This window comes from Neodiprion virginianus, chromosome 2 (assembly GCF_021901495.1).
Source record: "Neodiprion virginianus isolate iyNeoVirg1 chromosome 2, iyNeoVirg1.1, whole genome shotgun sequence".
In the NCBI taxonomy this organism is placed as follows: domain Eukaryota; kingdom Metazoa; phylum Arthropoda; class Insecta; order Hymenoptera; family Diprionidae; genus Neodiprion; species Neodiprion virginianus.
Genome location: NC_060878.1, coordinates 23,487,186 through 23,506,453, shown reverse-complemented (window position 1 = coordinate 23,506,453; position 19,268 = coordinate 23,487,186). Strand labels below are relative to the sequence as shown.

At 38.8% G+C, this 19,268-nt stretch overlaps 1 protein-coding gene across 2 annotated transcripts in view; it reads right to left on the bottom strand.

Annotated features, from left to right (window-relative positions):
* Positions 1-18,170, bottom strand: part of LOC124297164 (equilibrative nucleoside transporter 4) — a 35,594-nt gene extending 17,424 nt beyond the window's left edge. For both annotated transcript variants that reach the window (XR_006906541.1, XM_046747882.1), the window contains exons 1-8: positions 17,784-18,170; positions 17,336-17,490; positions 17,020-17,148; positions 16,597-16,671; positions 16,106-16,329; positions 13,804-13,924; positions 12,198-12,362; positions 11,470-11,657 (exon numbers count right to left, since the gene is read on the bottom strand). Coding sequence is in view for 1 of the 2 variants with exons in the window: in XM_046747882.1 (XP_046603838.1) it covers positions 11,470-11,657; positions 12,198-12,362; positions 13,804-13,924; positions 16,106-16,329; positions 16,597-16,671; positions 17,020-17,148; positions 17,336-17,490; positions 17,784-17,953 (1,227 nt within the window). In the remaining variant the exon portion in view is untranslated. The remainder of the gene's footprint in view (positions 1-11,469; positions 11,658-12,197; positions 12,363-13,803; positions 13,925-16,105; positions 16,330-16,596; positions 16,672-17,019; positions 17,149-17,335; positions 17,491-17,783) is intronic.
* Between the last annotated feature and the right edge of the window lie 1,098 nt (positions 18,171-19,268).

The following is a 19,268-nucleotide window of genomic DNA, read 5'->3' as shown; positions in this document are numbered from 1 at the left end:
TATTTTCTAGCCACTAACTCGCGTAGCTCGTTCTGCACCTCGACTCCTTCTTCCTGCTGATGCAGTGCTGCGTCGTCCGGTACATTTTCGTCCGAAACTCGATAGCCTCGTCGTTTTGTGTCATTTTCATTGATTTTTCTTCTGGATTCTTCACGCTTGTACTCTATTCAGCTTCCGTTTAGTTAAACTCGACATCCCGAGACACCACAATTGTTCTCTTTGCCGAGTCCCACAAACCATAATTATCTGACTTGTCCTGATATCTCACCAGTATTAACTTTTTCGCCTTATCGTCTAGTTTCTCACGAAACTGCTTGGGAACATGAGCATATGCTGTCGATCTGAAGACTCTAACGTGACATAGCACCGGTTTTCTTCCGGTCCAATCTTCGCATGCCGTCTTGAGTTCTTATCTGCCCAAGTGCGATTTTCTGTTTCAGCATATACACAGCTGTGTTAACAGCCTCAGCCCACAGCATCTCCGGAAGGTTTTTTTCTTGGAGCATCAGTCTGGCGCTTTCAAAGATGGTTCGATTCGCCCTCTCTGCCTTTCCGTTCTGTTGTGGTGTGTGGGCTGCCGAATTCTCCATACGTGTTCCTCGTGCTTCAAGGTAGGCTGTCATCGCTGTATTTTTATATTCACGCCCGTTATCCGATCTCACTACCTTCGGTCTTGATCCGAACTTGTTTTCGACTAGCCGCTCATAAATCTTGGATTTTTCGAACACTTCGTTTTTATGTTTCAGAAAGTAAGCATGGAAAAAACTCGGGGCTTCATCAGTGAACGTTACGAAGTAGCTTGCACCTCCTTGCGATTTTTTCTGAATCGGTCCACGTACATCAGTATGGACGCACTCACCCGGCTCCATTTCGCGCGAACTCGATTTTCCTGGAAACGATTTTCGATGCGCTTTTCCGGCAAGAGTACGATTTCCGGGGCGACGTAAATCACAGGGTTCGTAGAATCACAGGGTGCGTGCTGGGCACCTCGATGTGTGCGTGGAATCACGGGTGCGCATTTATCGAAAATTTGCATAGGACCTTTTCTATAGGAAATTTAATTTCCTACAAAAAGTGTTCTTTATAATTTTTTCGAAAACGTCATATTTACCAAGATATTTCAAAAAACAAAAATAATCGATAGGTTTCGATATCTCGAAAACTAAGCGAGATATCGAAAATTTTTATTCTTCACTTTCGATTTCTCTCGTCGAAATACATCAGAACCCATCGTTTCTTTCGGTAACATCACGCGATCGAGTATTCGATAAATTGCGTTACTTTGTTTTACACTGTTCATAATTGTCTCATCTTTCAATGATACTGTCATGCATTCATTGTCAAACCCGATAAAACAACCTTTCTCGGTGCACGCACCCATAGAAAGTAGGTTTTTCTGTACTTCCGGTATATATGTATAGTACACCTTCTATTCGCACGCGATTCCAATGACCGTCAAAAACCGTTTCAAGGTTTGTATTTCCCTCACCTTGTATCTTGCACTCAACGTAGTTGCCATGCACAACAGTGTCAACGATGCCCGTGCGGAGAGTTTCAAACCATTCGCGCTGATGCGAGATATGTCGAGAAGCCTTACTGTCGCCAATTCAGGCTTCTGGGTTATCGACCTCGAGCAGACGCCTTACTTGTCCCTCCGAGATACCGACCCGCTCTTTCCGAGTCATCGATCTGCTCTCTTTCCCGCGACCACAAGTACGTATGACTGCAAACTACTTCTGTCTTTCGGTTTGTCCCCACTACTCTGTTTCTTTTCCGGACAATCCACTGATATATAACTACACTGGATTGGATATAAGCGCGGTGCCGTGAGGGCAATTGAACGGTAGCCATTTTGTAGGGATTCTTGTCACTTCAGATATATACCTATGTATATATATGTATATAAGACATCCGTTTCCGGTGACGTTGTTTACAGTAGGTAAATAGACCAGTGCAATAATGTTTTTAATTTTTAGAGGTTCGGGTTTAAGAATCAGGGGAGTGTTCGTGAATAGGTGAGAGAGAATAGGTAAGAGTTAAAGTGTAATAAATGAAAGAGGATGGAGGAATAGAATCAAATTGTATTTTTGGGGTATGAAGTAGAGGTGGTAGTTAGGAGGTTAGGTTGCGGCGCGGTAGTGAGGGGTGGAGAGGTGAAGGGGGCAGGTGAGAGAACGACGGTAGTGCCAGGGGGCGAGTGAAAGTAACTCGGGCGGTGAGTAGATGGGTAAAGTGGGAACGGCGGTGGATAAGGTAGGTAGTGAGTGTAGATAGTAGAGTATGTCGTATGGTAAAGAGGTAGATCAGGTGGTAAAATTTAGATTGCAAAGTGTAGGGATAGTTAGAGCGGCTAGCACAGGTGATATAAGTGAAGCGGCGGCAGGAGGTAAGAGGAAGGAGAGAGAGGTAGAGGGGGAAGTGAAAGTAGCGGGAGACCTAGAAGAGAAAGAGGTTTTTAAAAGAAGTAAGATTGTGGTGAGGTCGCCAGAGGAAAAGGAGAAAATGGAAGGAATTTTGAGGAATCTAGAGGAGATAGATGGTAAGATAAAAGAGGAATGTGGAAGGGTAGGAAATAGGGTGGGCATACTAAGAGAAGACGGAAAGAGAGAAAGAGATGAGTTCAAAAGGATCTGGGAGGAGGAGAAAAAAGTGTTGAGGGATAGATTAGAAAAGATGAAAAAAAGGCTGGAAAAGTTAGAAATTGACGCAGCAGAAAAAAGCAGGGAAAATGGAGATGGTGTTCAGATAGGGGTGGAGGGGATGGATGAAGAGACTGAAAAAAGAATTAGGAAATTACAACTAGGAACGGAAAAGAAGGAGAGGGAGGAGAGAAGGAAGAATGTTAGAGTTAAAGGAGTGGAAATGAAAACGGGGGTAAGGTGGGAAAATGAAATTGAAAGGATGTGGGAAAAAATAGGAGTTGTAGGGGGTAAAAAAAGTATGAGAAAAATAGGGACGGTAGATAGAGAAGGGAGAGGAATGGTTTTAATTGAGTTGGAGGGACTAGAGAAGAAAAGAGAGGTGATGTTGTCGAAAAACAGGTTAAGAAGGGAAAAGGTAAGAATTGAGGACAACCTGACGAGAGGGGAAAGGGGAGAAGGGTAAAGGTAGGTTATATGAAGATGTGGGTAGATGAGAAATGAGGTTGTGGGATGAAGTAGAAGGAGATTGGAGAGTACAGCAGGGAAATGAATAAGGGGGGAAAAGAATAAAAAGGGGACGGGAAAGGATAGGAAAGAGAGAGATGAAGGGGAGTATGAGAGTAAGAGAAAATATAGGATAGGTTTTTGGAATGTGGCGGGGTTGAGGAACAAGAGAAAAGACTTCTGAGAAGGGTTGAAAGATTGGGATGTTGCAATATTAGTGGAGATATGGGTGGGTAAGAAGAAATAGGAGGAGATAAGAAAGAATTGGAAACGAAGTTTCAAATGGAATATACAGGAAGCGATTATACCAAAAGGGAGGGGAGGGGCAAAGGGAGGTACAGTACTAGGGGTGAAGGAGGATATTAAAGTAGGCAAAAGAGGAAAGTGGGATATTGACGGATGAGTGGAAAGAGAAGTTAAACTAGGGAAAGAATGGTGGTGGGTAGGAGGGGTATATGTAAATGAGGATTTGGAGAGAAAAAAGAAGTTAATGAGAGGATGGATGGAGGAAGTTAATAAGGATAGATAAGTGATAAAAGGGGAAGATTTTACTGCTAGGACAGGGACAGAAGGAGGGATAGAATATAATGAACAGGACGAAGGGGGTAGAAAGTCGAAAGATAAAGTAGTGAATAAGGCAGGTAAAGAGTTATTTAAGTTCATCAATGGAAGAGGGTGGGCAATAGCGAATGGGTGTGTGAGGCGGGACGAAGAAGGGGAATGGACATTTGTAGGGGGGAGGGGATGTTTAGTTATAGATCTGGTATTGATTGATGAAAGAATTAAATAAAGTATAGTGGAGTTGAGAGTAGAGGAAAGGATTGAATCGGATCATATGCCAGTTGTAGTTGGGGTAGTCAGGGGGTCTAAAAGTTGGAGGAGCAAGGCAGGAAGATGAGGGAGTATAGGAAGAGGAGTGTGGATGGAGGAGGGGGCACAGAAATGTGAGGAGGAATTTAGAAAGGGGGTTAGACGAGAGGGAAGTGTAGAGGTGGAGTGGGAAAGTCTAAAGGAGAGGGTGAGAAAGGCTGTCGGGGAAACGGAGAAGGTAAGAGTGAGGAGCAAACAGGCATCAGGATGATGAGATGAAGAGTGTAGGGAAGGAAAAAAAAGTCCGAGGGAGTCCTTGCAGAAGTTTAGAGACGGGGAAATAGATAGGAAGGTGTACTGTGAGGAAAAGAGGAAATATAGTAGACTGTGTGAAGGAAAAAAGAAAAAGGAAAGAGAAAAATGGGAAACTTGCGTAGGAAGTATAAGGACATAAGGACAAATCTGGGGGGGGGGGGGGGGGTGGTAAACGAAGGGAGAAAGAAAAGAAAGGGGATAAATAAAAACATAAGGATGGAGGAATGGGATTTACATTGTAGAGAAGTTTTGGGAGGTGTGAGAGAAAGGAGAAGTAGAGAAGGTAATAGTGGAGAGGAGGAGTCAGCGGGAGAGGAGAAGGGGGATATTACTTTACGGGAGGTCGAAGAAATCATGAAAAAGTTCAAAGATAATAAAGAGGCGATGGTGGAGGATGGGATCCCTAATGAAGCTTGAAAGTATGGGGGTGCAGAAATGACAATGGAGTTGTGGGGAGTGTGCCAGAGGGTATGAAGAGGAGAAGGGTGGCCAGAGGACTGGAAAGAAGGGGTGGTGGTACCAATAGTGAAAAAGGGGGAAGGGAAAAGTGTAGAAGAATATAGAGGAGTTACGTTAACACAGACGGCGTATAAAATATATGTGGGAATACTGGAAAAAAAGTTAAAGGAAGAGGTTGAGAGTAAAAAGTTATTGCCGGAAAATCAGGCGGGATTTAGAGCAGGAAGGGGAACGATAGATAAAATATATGTGCTAAATTATCTGATAAATAGGGAAATTGCTAAAAATAAAGGAAAAATGATAATAATGTATGTGGATTTCAAGGCGGCTTTTGACTCGGTCCACCGTGGTAAATTAGTGGAAGACATGAGGAAGAGAGGGGTGAGGGAAGGATTGGTAAGAAGATGCGAGGAGGTGCTAAAAGAAACGTGGGGAAGGGTCAGAGTGGGGAAAGAAGTGGGGAAAAATTTTGGACGGAAAAGGGAGTAAAGCAGGGCTGCCCACTGAGTCCCTTGTTATTCGTACTGTTTCTAGCGGACTTGGAGGACGAACTAGAGAAAGGGAGGTGGGGTGGAATAGATTTATCGTTGGGGGTGGGGAGGGGGGGGAGAAGGTATATGCATTGGCGTATGCAGATGACATGGCGCTGTTGGCAAAGCATGAGGATGATATGAGGTGGAGGTGGAGAGAAGATGGGAGATGGGTGCAATGAGAGGAGAGGATTTAGTAAAAGTAGAAAGAAGGAGGCAGGAGGAAGAGCGATGGGAAAGAATTGTAGGTTCGAGAAGCAACAAGGAATGTAAGTTTGTTAAGGGAAAGGGAGTGCCAGAATATCTTAAAAAAGGGTGGAGTGAAGAAAGGTGGGGAAGGATAGCAAAAAATAGACTAGGAGATGAACTGAAGGGATATAGGTATTGGGAGAATAGAGAAAATAAGTTGTGCAGTATATGTGGAATGGAGGAGGAGACATGGGAACATGCGTGGGAGGGATTCTCGTGGCTAGGCATTGAAAGAGGCTGGCAAGAGATGAGAGGGGAAAATTTGGGGGAGAAGGGACAAGGAGAAAGATGGATGAAAATAATAGAGAAGTTAAGAGGGGGTCTGGGAGAAAAAGCAGAGTAATAGGGAAAGTAGAAAAGTGTAGCGGTAACGGAGGTCCTTGGTTGGAGTGTGAAAGATGCAGGTGTGAGTGAAGAGATAGCGGTTTTTTATTTTTATTCATTTTTTTATTTTTTTCCCCCTGTGAGGGTGTGAGAATCTGAGTGTGAGAGAGTGAAGAGGGAGAATGGAAGAGAAAGAGGAGGCAAAAAAAGGGGGAAAAAAATGTAAAACAAAATTGTAAATAGTTTGTAAGTATACAGTATACGTGTAGTAGTAGGTTAAGAGTGGTTATGTAAGCGGAACGAGGGTCCGCAGATGTACCCCTCAAATTATGGGAGCAAATAAACATCTTATTATTATTATATATGTATATAATCAAAGTCACGTGAGCGCGGACAGTTAGCAGTAATATCAATTGTTGTGAAGATGGAAAATTATAGTGACAATTATTGACACAACAATGGGTAGATGCCTTTCTTGTAATACAAAAAAAAGATCGTGGACGATCATTTTACAAGTGAGTATACAACGCTGTATCGTTCTGCAAATGACAACTTGTAGAGGTTATATCAGAATACGAATTATATTTATATTTAACGAGTATTATAGCGTACGAATCGTGTAAGTGAAAATTCGCTATATTTAAATTATAAACCGACTTATTATAAATGAAATTGAGACTTCAGGTATTATTGACTCTGTGATTAAATTATAATTTTTCGATATGATCTAATTCAAAACGTTTTATACATGTCTTAAGCTCCACTTTGATGAACAATGGATGGTGATTCCCTAACGGTTGAATTGGTGTTATACAAATTTTTGAATAATCCATATGGAATTCAGCCCACCATAGGATAAAGGATAATGGACGGTAACTTCACAGAATTGAAGACGTCTTTTGAACACCACGAAAAATTACGCTTAAATACAAGTTTTTCACCATATTAGTAAATGATCTTTTCCATCATATAATTGTAAATAATAATTTATTTTCGAAGAAATGATTTGTTCTTCGTTTAACGTATCAAACATTATTTTACATGTCGAAAACTTGTTTTTGTGCGACGAATATGTCGTTCGATCTAGTTTATATTACGCAATTCAAATCTGGCGCACTTTTTGTGACAACTTTCCCTACAAGGTAGCGCAAATTCAGCTGTTCAATTGGATTCACGAGCTTAGACGTATCGTATGCGGTAATATTCAATCCAGTGTAGTTATATATCAGTGAAATAAACTAATCGGTTTGAATTTGAGTGAGCTATCTCTCTCGGCTGAACCCCCACCACCGCAGCAAGCCTTCTAGTTATATTAGAGTTCAGTGAAACGTACTTTATGATATATTTGTATTCAGCTACTCTCGTAAATTCCAGAGTTTCAGTTGTTTCTCGAATATTACAGAACGATCGCATTATATTATCTCATCTACAGTAGACTGTATAGTTGCACGTTCTCGAGCTGTAGGAGCGTAAAATTCTCGGAAAAACGCAACTGTACAGCGCCCATTCCTATGGCTCGCCGACTCCGCCCCTCGACCAATCGCGTGTACATGGCTCGGACGCGCGGAATTCAAACACATAAACTTTCACGCACAAAAAATGAATATGTTTTTCTTCAAATTTGGTAAAGTTTGTATGTACGTACCGACTTAAAGATGGAGTAAATTGAAGATCTATTGCATATATTTGACAAAAATAGAGATCTATATGAGACACAAGTAACGATAAAAAAGTATTTTATCGCTAAAATGTTAAATCAAAATCTGTAAGTACTAATCCAACTTTTATTGTGACAATTTTTTTTCTTTAATTTTCAAAATCTTCGTAGTGTAAGATTGTTTTTTTATTTATCTTAAATATTAAGCTTTTCCGTTATAACTTTGTTTTTCAGTCTTCTCAAAACTGCCATATCAGATTTTGAAATGATTCCGTTTTGTTAAAAAAAAATCGATGGAACAATTCGCTCCTAACTCGGCATCTTTTGGAGTCACAGAAGCATTGTCCAATGACGTTACCCTTAGCCTCTAAAAATATCAATTAAAGGCATATTCAATAATTCATCTAATACTCGTATCAATCGCACTAATTATTATAAACATTTTTATCAGGACAAATTCAAGGTATCATATTTTTATAAAAGTATATTTCTCACCTACTGAATCATGGTCAATATTGTTATTTCGATCGCGAATGGTTGATATGATTTCTTCGATTCAAGGCTCCACCAAAAGTAAATTATCACCGATACTTAGCCAATTTTCAGTTATTTCTGTGGCTGCTGACTCGTAATCAGTTACTCGCCGAAGAATGCGTAAAACTGATTCTGTATTCACTTCTGTTGAGGATCCTGTACTGGTAGTAGATGATTTCTCTGGCAATAGTGCCTTCCAGCACATGGATATCGTGCCAGGTGAGACTTCGTCCCATGCTTCGCTCACCCAAAAACATTTTTCATATTGAGAGATTTCAAGTGGGTTGAAAACTGAAAGATTATTCTCTTGGCTATTCGAAGTGGATGATAAGAGTAAGCATCTGTATTTATTTTTTATTACTATAATTCCCTGATCCATTGGTGCTAAAAAATCCGACGTAAATTTCTCGGCCGATGTAGTGCTTGCAGAAAGTTTTCCATCGACTGAAAGTTGTCGAATCTGGAAACTTGATTTCCGCCCACTTAGCCAGCCATCACTTGCATAAAATTTGTCTGTATCCCCAATCTGGGCGTGGAACTCAACGGCTGTTGCCGTAACACACAATATTCACAAGTCGTCCAAAATATTCATATTTCAACTACATTATATTAACATTACTGTACTATTCTTGAAACGAACGTGATATCTGTCAGCAAGATGAAATAAAAATCCACCGACAAGGGAAGAATATCGGATAACTGGACACAGAAATACAAACGCGAGAAACTTCCTAAAACTTTTTTACACACTTTCTATAAAAAGAGAAAATATATCGGTTCATGAACAAAACAATAATGATACTTACCTTTTAAAATGGGACCAAAAACTGGAAATCATGTAGCCCTCATTTTCTTCATTAGGAGTTGATTGATTTGTTTGTTTTTTTGGCCACTTACTACAACACTCTTTAATCTCAGGTCGATTTTTAAGCTATTTCCTTAGCGTGGACGGATCCAGTTGGTATTCAAGTGCAATAGCTGATATAGAACGACCTTCCACATTTTTGATTAAATTTAATTTTTCTTGTACCGTCAGATGAGTAGACTTTCTTTTATGACCACACTTGCCAGTATTCCTGTTGCCCGTTTTCTCATCAGCTAGTTCAACAGCCTCCATAGCTCAGGTCATAGGCTTCTAGATGATCTTAACTTCATATAATGATTCACTAATTCACAAACACTATCGTAAAACCAAGAATTAGGTATTCGAATTTCAGATATCTAGTATGTGCGATTAAATCGGACGTGTACGAACACGTGAGACGGTTCTAACTGCAGTATAGTGCGGGTCGTGTGGGTAAGCGCGGTAGTGGGAGAGCGCACGCTGACTAGTGGAGTCGGTGTGAGGGAAATGTGCAACTATACAAGGTGCAACTATACAGAGTCTACCGCATTGTGCAACTTTGCAGCAACAAGGTCCATTCAGCGTTAGTATTACGAAGTGCACGAAGCCATGTCGAAAAACCATGTTGCAGCTGTATGACAGGCAGGTTGCTCTTGGATATTGAGTTCCAATATGGCCCGTCGATGCAAATGCCATGCCATTGTCACATCGCATTAATTTTGACATGTGGACTGATCATGTAGAATGTTACCCCGGTAGGTTTAGTAAATAACGGTTTACTCGGTATTTCTGAAACTGATAGCGCAGCGATTAACCTTCACTTTCTTACACTGGGAGGTAGCATTTTTTCTTGACAAATATTAGTGTTTTTTCGAAAAAATGATGACAAATAACCGCCAGACAACTCGTCAACGTTAGTGCAAGTCTCGTCCATAGGGACAAATTTGGCTACTCGCGGTGTTATTCGTACTCGCGTCCGGTTGCTATATTGTTTGAATCAATTCTTCTAGGAATACATTTCCTGGCCTTATTATCGAATCAAATAAAAACGTTTTTGGATATTCTTGTTTCGCATTGCGTGAAGAATTTTGCTGACTGCGGCATTTTCACATTACTACTATATATTATAGCCTTCGGATCACGTGAGAAAAAAATAGTTAAATTTTACTCACTAGGAGAGTAAGGAGGCTCGAGGTAGCGAATCGGGTTGTTCTTGCACGTGGTGAAAGGTGAAAGCTCCTGATTCAGCGTGGTTTTTGGTTTTTAATCTAATGAGTTGCTAAAATCTCACGATTTGAAATTTTTTGGCGGGTTTCGGCTCGCGCTTATAAGTACGTGCATCACGGTGGTTCAGAAATGGGTCTTTTTTATACTTCGCTCTTCTCCAGGATTCACGCACTTTTTCACTAAAAAATAGCTCAAGCGAAAGGGCTCACGAAAGTTTTTTACTACTGCCGCAACGACGTTGAAATTTCGAAAAAAGGGTATTCATGAGAATTTTAAAATTGAGATATCCTGAAATACTTCGGTGGTTATGGTCCGAATGACGTTACAAAAGTCTTTGTAAGACTTAAGATCGGTGTATTTTTTTTAATACTGCGGAATTTGTGTTGAAATTCGAAAAAAATTAATTTTCCTAATTTTTTAATATTAAAAGATGTCGCAATTCTTTTAATAATAATTTGATGAGGTAGTAATTAATAATGGCTGACATTCCTCCTGTTTCATGCGAGCTCTTGTTCACCATAAAGCAACAATAGAAATCAAAAACGGTGACATATTTTAATATTTGGAAGTTAGAAAAATTAGTCTTTACGAATTTAAAAAAAATGTCACTAAAAAAGTCGCATCTATGTCAAGTTTTACAAAAACTTTCGTTTCGTCATAGAAAATGTAGCCCCCGAATTTTGAACTTCTCGATAGTAGATTCTTTTCGAAAATTCGACGTCGTTGAGGCAGTAGTCAAATTTTTTTGACTGCCTAGCCCTTTCGCGTGAGCGATTTTTTTTACCGTTTCTGAAACGCCCTACTCCACATACTCTAAGCACGAGCCGAAACCTGCCCGAGAATGCAAAAATTTCAAACCCCAATATATCAGCAACCACGAGCTATTGGATTAAAAATAAAAAACCATATTAAATTGGGGGTTTTCACCTTTCACCACGTGCAAGTACAAACCGATTGACGACATCGAGTCTCCCTAATCTCTTTGTAAGTTGACAAGGAGTAACTATAGCACCTTCTTAAGAGATAAAACTTGATGAGAAATTAAAGGAAGATTTTGCAGGCAGATCGTTCACAGTCAAGTGAGATGCCGGATTCACTGATATGTGTTACAAAAAATGACAAAATTAATATCTTAATGTATAAATTATAGATGGAAATTAATGTAGGTCGCAATGCAGCTTAATTGCTAAGTCAAACCTCATATGTCCAAACAGGACTAATTTCCATTGCTCTGAATTTTTTAAGGTTAAAAATTTCAAAGTTTAATGCTTATACGTGCAAAGAGTTAAAATTTCGGCTTGTGATGACTCTCAAAAAATTACAAATTATGATTTAAAGGATATTATATGAAGTTGATTGTAGGTGGTTTCTTACCTTGCCCAGAAGATCTGCTGCATTAAAAGCGGCCATCAAAATCACCGGCATCCACGATTCAAACTTGCAGGATATAATTTCTGAAACTATTCCTGGGTAGAGGCAGAGCGTGACAAAGTAAGCAACTCCTATGCTTGTCATGTATGGAAAGATTAATTTTGCAACTTCTAGTCGTGCCAATAGACCTCCTAAAAGATTTATAAATTGTGCCCATTACAATGATGATAAATATCAGAACAAAAAACATTATTTGAGATGTGTGTCAAGTACAGCAGAAAGCACTACCAATTGTTGTAAACTCATTCATTTATGATGGGTATTGTGAAAACAGGACGGTGTATTGTAAACTTGTCTATTTGATTTAATGTATTAACTGATGATCATCCATTCTAGTTTTAGGACACGCGTATGCTGGCCGTAATTAATTCACTATTGAGCAAAGAGCTTAAGATCTATAGACAGTTGATTTCTGAATTTCAGAGATTCCACCGCTGTCAGCGAACCGGAGCTGCAATTCGAGTGTCCGTAACAACGATTTGATTTACATTTCCTAAAAATATAATACGGTGTGATTTTTTACTAGCCCACAGTAAACATTCCTTTCCTAAATTAGACCCTGGTGATGTAACTCGAGAGTTTTCGGTGGAAAGGGGAACGGCCATTTCTACCTAGATCTACCACGAAGGTATATCATTATATGGTTCACTATGGCATTGGCTAGCACTTACTCTTAATTCCAGACCATGGCCTGTTGTTTCGGGTTCCGCAGGTTCCGCGAGCACGAACGACGATATCTTCAACCTTGTAGGTTGGACCAGCACTGTTGGAAGGATTTCCAGATGGTGCACCGGGCTCGTAGACCGGGTTGCTGAATGAAAAGGCTGAATACTGTCCTGTAGATATGTGAACGATGTACGGCGTAAATTAGAATGCATTTGAATGCAAGTTAATATAGAGTTGCACTTAAGCCTTTGCGGCATTATATAAGACACTTTTTTTGAATCGGGTATTCAAGACTTCCATTCAATTTTTGAGATACGCTATCATTATTTTTTGCATAATTGGACTTTTAAGATGTCGAGTGTATACATTGTATAGTATACAGTACGAATACAGTGAGCGCTACAAATAAATAAAGTGTTGAGAATTGCCTGTTTTTATAGAATAAATGTAATTGTGGGAAGGTTATGGGGACTAGAAAAGTGGAATTTGGTAATCTTAGGTTTTTGTGGTTACTACGAACGAATCTGATGTACAAATTTCAAAATTAAAGATCGCATATCCAATATGGCGAATTGAAAATATAAAAATTGATCCTATTCGCTTGAAATTTGTTACTCGGGGATTTCGGGATCGTATTTGATGAGCGAAGAAACACCTAAGTGTGCATTTTCAAGCCATTGCGATTACTTTTACATTTTCAGGTCACCGTATTAGATCCGCGATTTTTAATTTTGAAACTTCCTCAGATGTGACCCCGTTGTTGAAATCAGTGACCTCGAGAATCCATGTATACCCCGTTTCAAAGAATTTGACTGCAAGGAAATAATGACGCTTCAAAGGGTTAAAGTACTAATAAAAATAATTCAATGAAATTTACGGTGGCATTTTTAACAGAATGAAACTTCATTTCATATTTTAAAGAAGAACGCACCGAAATAAAATTGATCATTCATAATTCCACAAGGTAATTGAAGCTGTATATAATAAAAAATGGTTTTAGATTGGCGCTTTTCGAAAAAGTGCTTCAGATTTCAAATGGGCAATTTTTTAATTTCGCGAGATTTGAATTCTTTCTCTCATTTTTTAAACGATAAATCCATGAATTTTCATAAAGCCAGAAATAAAAATCTCTAGGAAAAATTAATAAAAACGAAATCGTTCCCTGTCACTTGCGCGTTAAATAAGGGGTTGAAATTCAGTAAAAATATGGAGCACATTTTGTTAAGGCTCGGCTGCTGGTGAAGTTCAAGGTCAATCTGAAGACAAGGTATTTTTGACCTTTTTCTTGAAGCTAGTTTCGAATAATTTTGTTGCTTAAAATAACTGGAGCTGATGAGAGCAAGCATTTAGAGATAAAAAATTCTGTTACATCTTCCGTTAGGCCTTCTATTAGAAATTTTTTAATCAGAACCGACTATTATGTCTTACTCTGCTAATATTTCCAAAAGGTATTTCACTGATTATTATTTATTTGAAATAGTTGAATAATAAAGTACCGGTTTTCGAAAAGCTTACATCGCGATGATACGTCATCATTTTCACTGTATATTAGTTAGTTCATCACACGAAGTGATATCATTTTATGAAATACTTATTATACTGTGCACGAACCGTTACTCGCAGCATCGACATTTTCGGCGGCAGCAGAGTCGGTAGCCAGGGGGCTGGTTTGGAGTTTCAGAACGCCATACTGACCTTTCGATGGATCTCCGACGTGGTCCAAAGGATCCATCTGCCGCAAAAAACAGAGTTCGTACAGCCAGTTGCATCTGCTGAGGGTACGGATTGCCGTGTAAGTGTTGTAAAAGAATAATTTGTCGCGTTTAATTACAAATTTGTTGAAACAAAATTCGGGAAGTCAACATATTATTTCTTTATAGCAGTTCTGACAAAGTACTTATTGTTAGTTTGGACTCCTAAGAATTTCATTTGAAATCGATAAAACATCTTATGAAATTCTAGAAGATCTTGTGAGGATTTTTCGATACACCTACTTCGGATCATTTCTCGTTAAGTTTCTTCTTGAGATTTCTTAGTTGACAGGACGAAATACGTTAGAGACAGGAGAACTCTGAAAAGTTCCCTAAAATATCATTTCATGAATAGTGATGAAATGATCGTGAAACTTCTGAAATCAGTGGACGCGTAAAACGTGGCGTACAGCCGAACCATTTATCGACCATTATATACAGCCTTTAACATAAACTAAACGTGAAAATAACAAATGACACAGAACTAACGTAGGAAAATATTCCAAATTTTTTTTTTGATTCTTGCATGAATAACATCAGGAAATGTATTCCTGCATAAGTCGTAATTAAATTACAGGAATAGATTTCTTGGCATTATTGTTGCGTGAAACAAACCTTGTTTCGGATATTTGTAGTCTGAAGTTTTTTTTTTCATCAGTGATGCGTAAACGTGCAGGGTAATAGTTAAAGTGATTAAAAGTTTACTCGGTCAGTAAAAATTTACAATAGCAACCTCTTAAACGTGAATGTGACACAGCCGTAGACTGCAATGTTCGTCGAAGAGTTGACCGAAGCAGATATGAGTTGAGAGATCACCAACGCTCTTAAGAACCCGGTCCACGAAATTACGTACCCGCGTGGAACAATATTAATAGAATAGTAGCACGACATTATCCTACCGTGGGTACCGGTCGGTACACAGAATATCGATAGAGATATCGATTTTAAAATGTGATGCGTGATATATATGTGTTTCCATAGCGTAGCATTCCCCTTGGGGAAACAATTACCCAAATCCAAATTTTTTATGTGTTTACATCCTGACACACTATGGCAGCACATTGCATCATGCATCACATTTTAAAATCGATATCTCTGTTGATATTCTGTGTACCGACCGGCTCGCAGGTTTCGGATAATCTCTGACCGATGACGTTCAAGCAACCAGCTGAATAGGCATTTTAAGCTTACCGTCACTACGTGAGTGCTTCACTAATGAAAGTACTAACGTTACCGATCTGATTAACATTGACTTTGAAGGTCTCGAGTGTGTATCAACTTTTGTGTATGCGTGCCTGCTTGCATGCGTGTATCCAATATCCTGATGATTGTACAGCAAAGTCCTCAATATCCTGAGAATGAATTGACAGAGTTTCACGATCGGTCTCAATTGAAGCAGCTTTTCTTAGCTTAGAACTCAATCAAATTTGGATTTCATCAGTCGAGTTATTCGAATAATAAAATTATATCCTGAGAATAGATTAACGAGTTATTTGAATAACAAAATTTAAAAAACAAAGGATCTAATTTTCATTTTTGAGTTTTTTATGGGTTCAAAACGGAAACGAGTGGGAAATTCTTATTATTAGTCTGGCCCATCTGGATTAGCTAATTTAATCTTTTTTTCGTTGAAGGGTTAACAGAACATATTTGTCTCTAACCTTGGTAGTGTCAAGTGGAGTAGACTATTTTTTATTTTTGGCTGATTTCTCACATATATACGATAGATTTGATTTAACAAATGATTAAAACTCATGCTAGAGTCCTTGAAATTCTTTAAAAAAAAAGGCTCGACAAAAATTAACTCGGACGATGTAGACAATCTGATGTATAAAATCGAACGAATTAAACTAACATTAGTATAATGTATCTCCTATTGAAGGATAAATCTCGACTGCCAAAATATTTTAAATTCGCTCTAGCTCCTTTTTTAGTCTCTTCTGATTCGTGTGCATTCCCCTCTGTTTTGGTGTATAACGAAAGTGATTCTTACGGCATTTTATATTATAATTGAATTATTCCTAATGAATTCTAGATGAGGGTTCCTTGAGTTCCAGCGTGAATTCACAAAATATTGACCAAGCCGGTCTCTTTAACAATCAGGGATATTCATTGATAATGCGATTAATACCTGGTTTACGTAAAATTCTTTATTTACTCACCAAACCAACGTCCTCCGCGGGTTCTAAGGTTATTCTGTACCTTTCTTGGCACAGTGTGATATAAAACTGGACGAAATCCGTCTGCCGCACAACCTGATGTAGCACAAAGCACATCACTATTGTCAGGATGGATAAGACAAAGAACATTGATGTGTTACCACGTTCGTCGTTGACCAAGGATTTCGTTATTATACGGTTAGTTGACACCCAGAAACCAGCAGCGCCTAGGTAAAACGAAGTTCACTTACGTCATTGTGATCATATTCAACACAGTCTACCAAGTAACCATTCCGAAATATTCCGAGTCGTTTTAATGACTGTGTTTTAATGGTAAATATTGTAAACATAAAGAAAATAGAAACACTTGGGGATGAACGCGAGATCCGATGTCTTGAATGACAGTCGTTTGTGACAACGATAATTGTGAGCAAATTGTATCAACAACAAGTAACGACAAATCTATTTCAATAGTAGTGATTTGTTTTACTTACTTTCTCCAGCCATGACGGCTTGAGTATACCGACTTGGGAGCATTGAAGTATAACCGTAGAAACTCGACTGTTGAACTAAAAGAAAAATAAGATCGTTCTTAACATGGTTTCGTAGAAACTCGATTGCTGAAGTAAAAGGAAAATAAGATCGTATTTAACACGGTTCCCAATTCAGTATTTCAGAGATGTATTGTTACTCTCGTTTAGTCGAGAAATTTTTTACGCAAAAAATAATAACACAAACGCAGACCTTGCAGAAGATTATTGCAATTAAAATGTACACAAAAACTTGATTTTCAGGAGCAAAAGACCCTTTTGGGCTGAATTTTCTCGAATTTCTTCCAATAATGTCAATGCTTATAGGTATATTTACAGAACGTGAGCACAGGTACCTGATTCCTTGCTTGGGATATTTCCGCTTACCTGTACAACCCAAAGACACGACAGCGACGGCAACCAAGTTGATAGTGTATGATGCTTTAACGCCGAATAGTTCCCACCAGATTTCACAAATAACGACAAAGTTCAATGTCACAAAGGACACTAGGTACCCTGTTATTCCAATTTATAACGTTAAAAGTGATCGAATACAATATTATTCATGAATAAAAATAAGATGAAGAACAGTGAATCTCAGAATTCTCTCCGATCTCGGCAGAATTCTGAATTTCAGATTCGTAGTGTTACGTGTTTAATATATCATGGAATGTTTGCCTAATGCTGAAGTGCACATACATACCAAAGGTTATCCTGGTGTTCAGAGACAAAGTTTCAACCAATACGTTGTTTGCAAACACCGCGAAAAAGGCCATCGTTATATAAACCAATGACATGTCAAAAATGATTGTAGTTCCAGGATATCGCGCTTGAAAATAATCGACAGCGATCACAAAGCTGAAACAGACGATTCACCCATTAAACCAATTCATTAGCTAACCATTGCAGGTATGTTTTGACAAAAATAAACCGTCTTTGACATGAGCTCTGCGGTATGCATTGCATGTATACATCAGGCGGGGCTCCAGAGACTTATAGGTATAACATGCGAGGATGTGTTAATTTTACGAAAATTGCAACATGGCGATTACTGTGGCAATAATGAGACTTTGATCAAGGAATGAGGATGCACGGAAATCCTAAACATTTTATTTTGCTATGACATATCAAATAAATAAATGATGAGTTACCTGTTGTACGGCAATAAGAATCCCGCACCTGCCAATACCAGGGCAAGATACACAAAGTTGCACTTGTCGACCGGAGGTGACAAATGAGCGAAACCATTTGTGAACTTGAATTCGTTCATACCGCGAGCTTTGCCCAGCTGAACGTATCCTCTGCTCAAATTTTCATCCATATTGTGTAGAATTGGCGAATGAAAGTAGCGTGCGTTTCAACACATCCCTGAATAAACTGCGACAAGTTTGCTCAGTTGCTTTAATATGAAGTTTAGATACAATCTTCACAAGTTTCACTTGATAAGCAGTTTATTTCTTAATTATCTCACATAATACGTAATCTTAGTTAAGATTCTCTTGTGATATACGTCCGCCGTATTTCTGGCTGAATTATTTCCTGATCCACCCAGGCGCATGCTTCGGGAATAAGGGCATTGATTTCTGCGCATTTTATACCGCGCGCTGAATGCTGCGCGAGGCGCGCTGTGTCTTCTCAACGGCAAATCCCAGATTAGCCTATTGGAAGCATTGGTTGCCATTTTTTATTCATTGGTTCATTATTCCTACCGCCGAAAACAGCGTGAACCAATTTATCTGCAGTGTCCATACCACCAGGAAAATCTTCTAAACTTTTTCTACTATTGGTTGTTTCAGTATACCGATCGTATTACTCTGTCGTTATAACATTTATAATCGATCGAAACATTCGCGGTTCCATTTTCTGTACCGACGGTGCGTGGTATTCCAGTTATTTCGACTGTAGGTAAGACCTGCAATTGACCTTATCAGTAGTTCAAAATGGTTTTAGATGTAATCGACGAAGTGGGATTTCGAATTTCAGTTTTGACAGGTGTTCCTTTGAAGGAAAAGAATGTTAACGGCCTCAGAGATATTCATGAAACTTTGAAACCTTAGCAATCATTAGTCGATATTGAAATGCGTTGCTTTGCTACTTATGTGATAATATTGGTTCTACGATCAATAGTAACGAAATTTTGTTAGCAATTACGGCTCAAGTGAAGTTAGAAATTTTTCATCGATAATCTTTGGGTTAAACTTCAAATGGGATTTTAGTGCTGTGGGTTGATTCGCCTAAATTTTTGATTCATCCATTCTTGAACTAGGCATTTCGACTGAAAATTTATTCCCAGCAAAGCTGTTTCAGATTGTATGTTTCAGAAATAGTTCTCTGATATTTTCTGATTTATAGTTAAATTTTGTTTTAGAATTTTGCGTTGAAGTGGATGCGATATTTGAGTATTCCAATTCAGTTCTGCATTGGATTTTCCTTGAATCGCTGTACTCGGGTACTTCAATTGACGAGTAGATTTCGGCAGACATTTAGTGATCCAAGTTCAAAAACAAACGAACAGGAGTCCGATACAGCCTGAAAATTTTGAATTATGATGAAACTACAAACCTTTTACTGTAGGGGCACCTTGAGTATTCGCCATTTATGCCGTGCTAACGAAATAATTACGGTTAGTTGTTTTA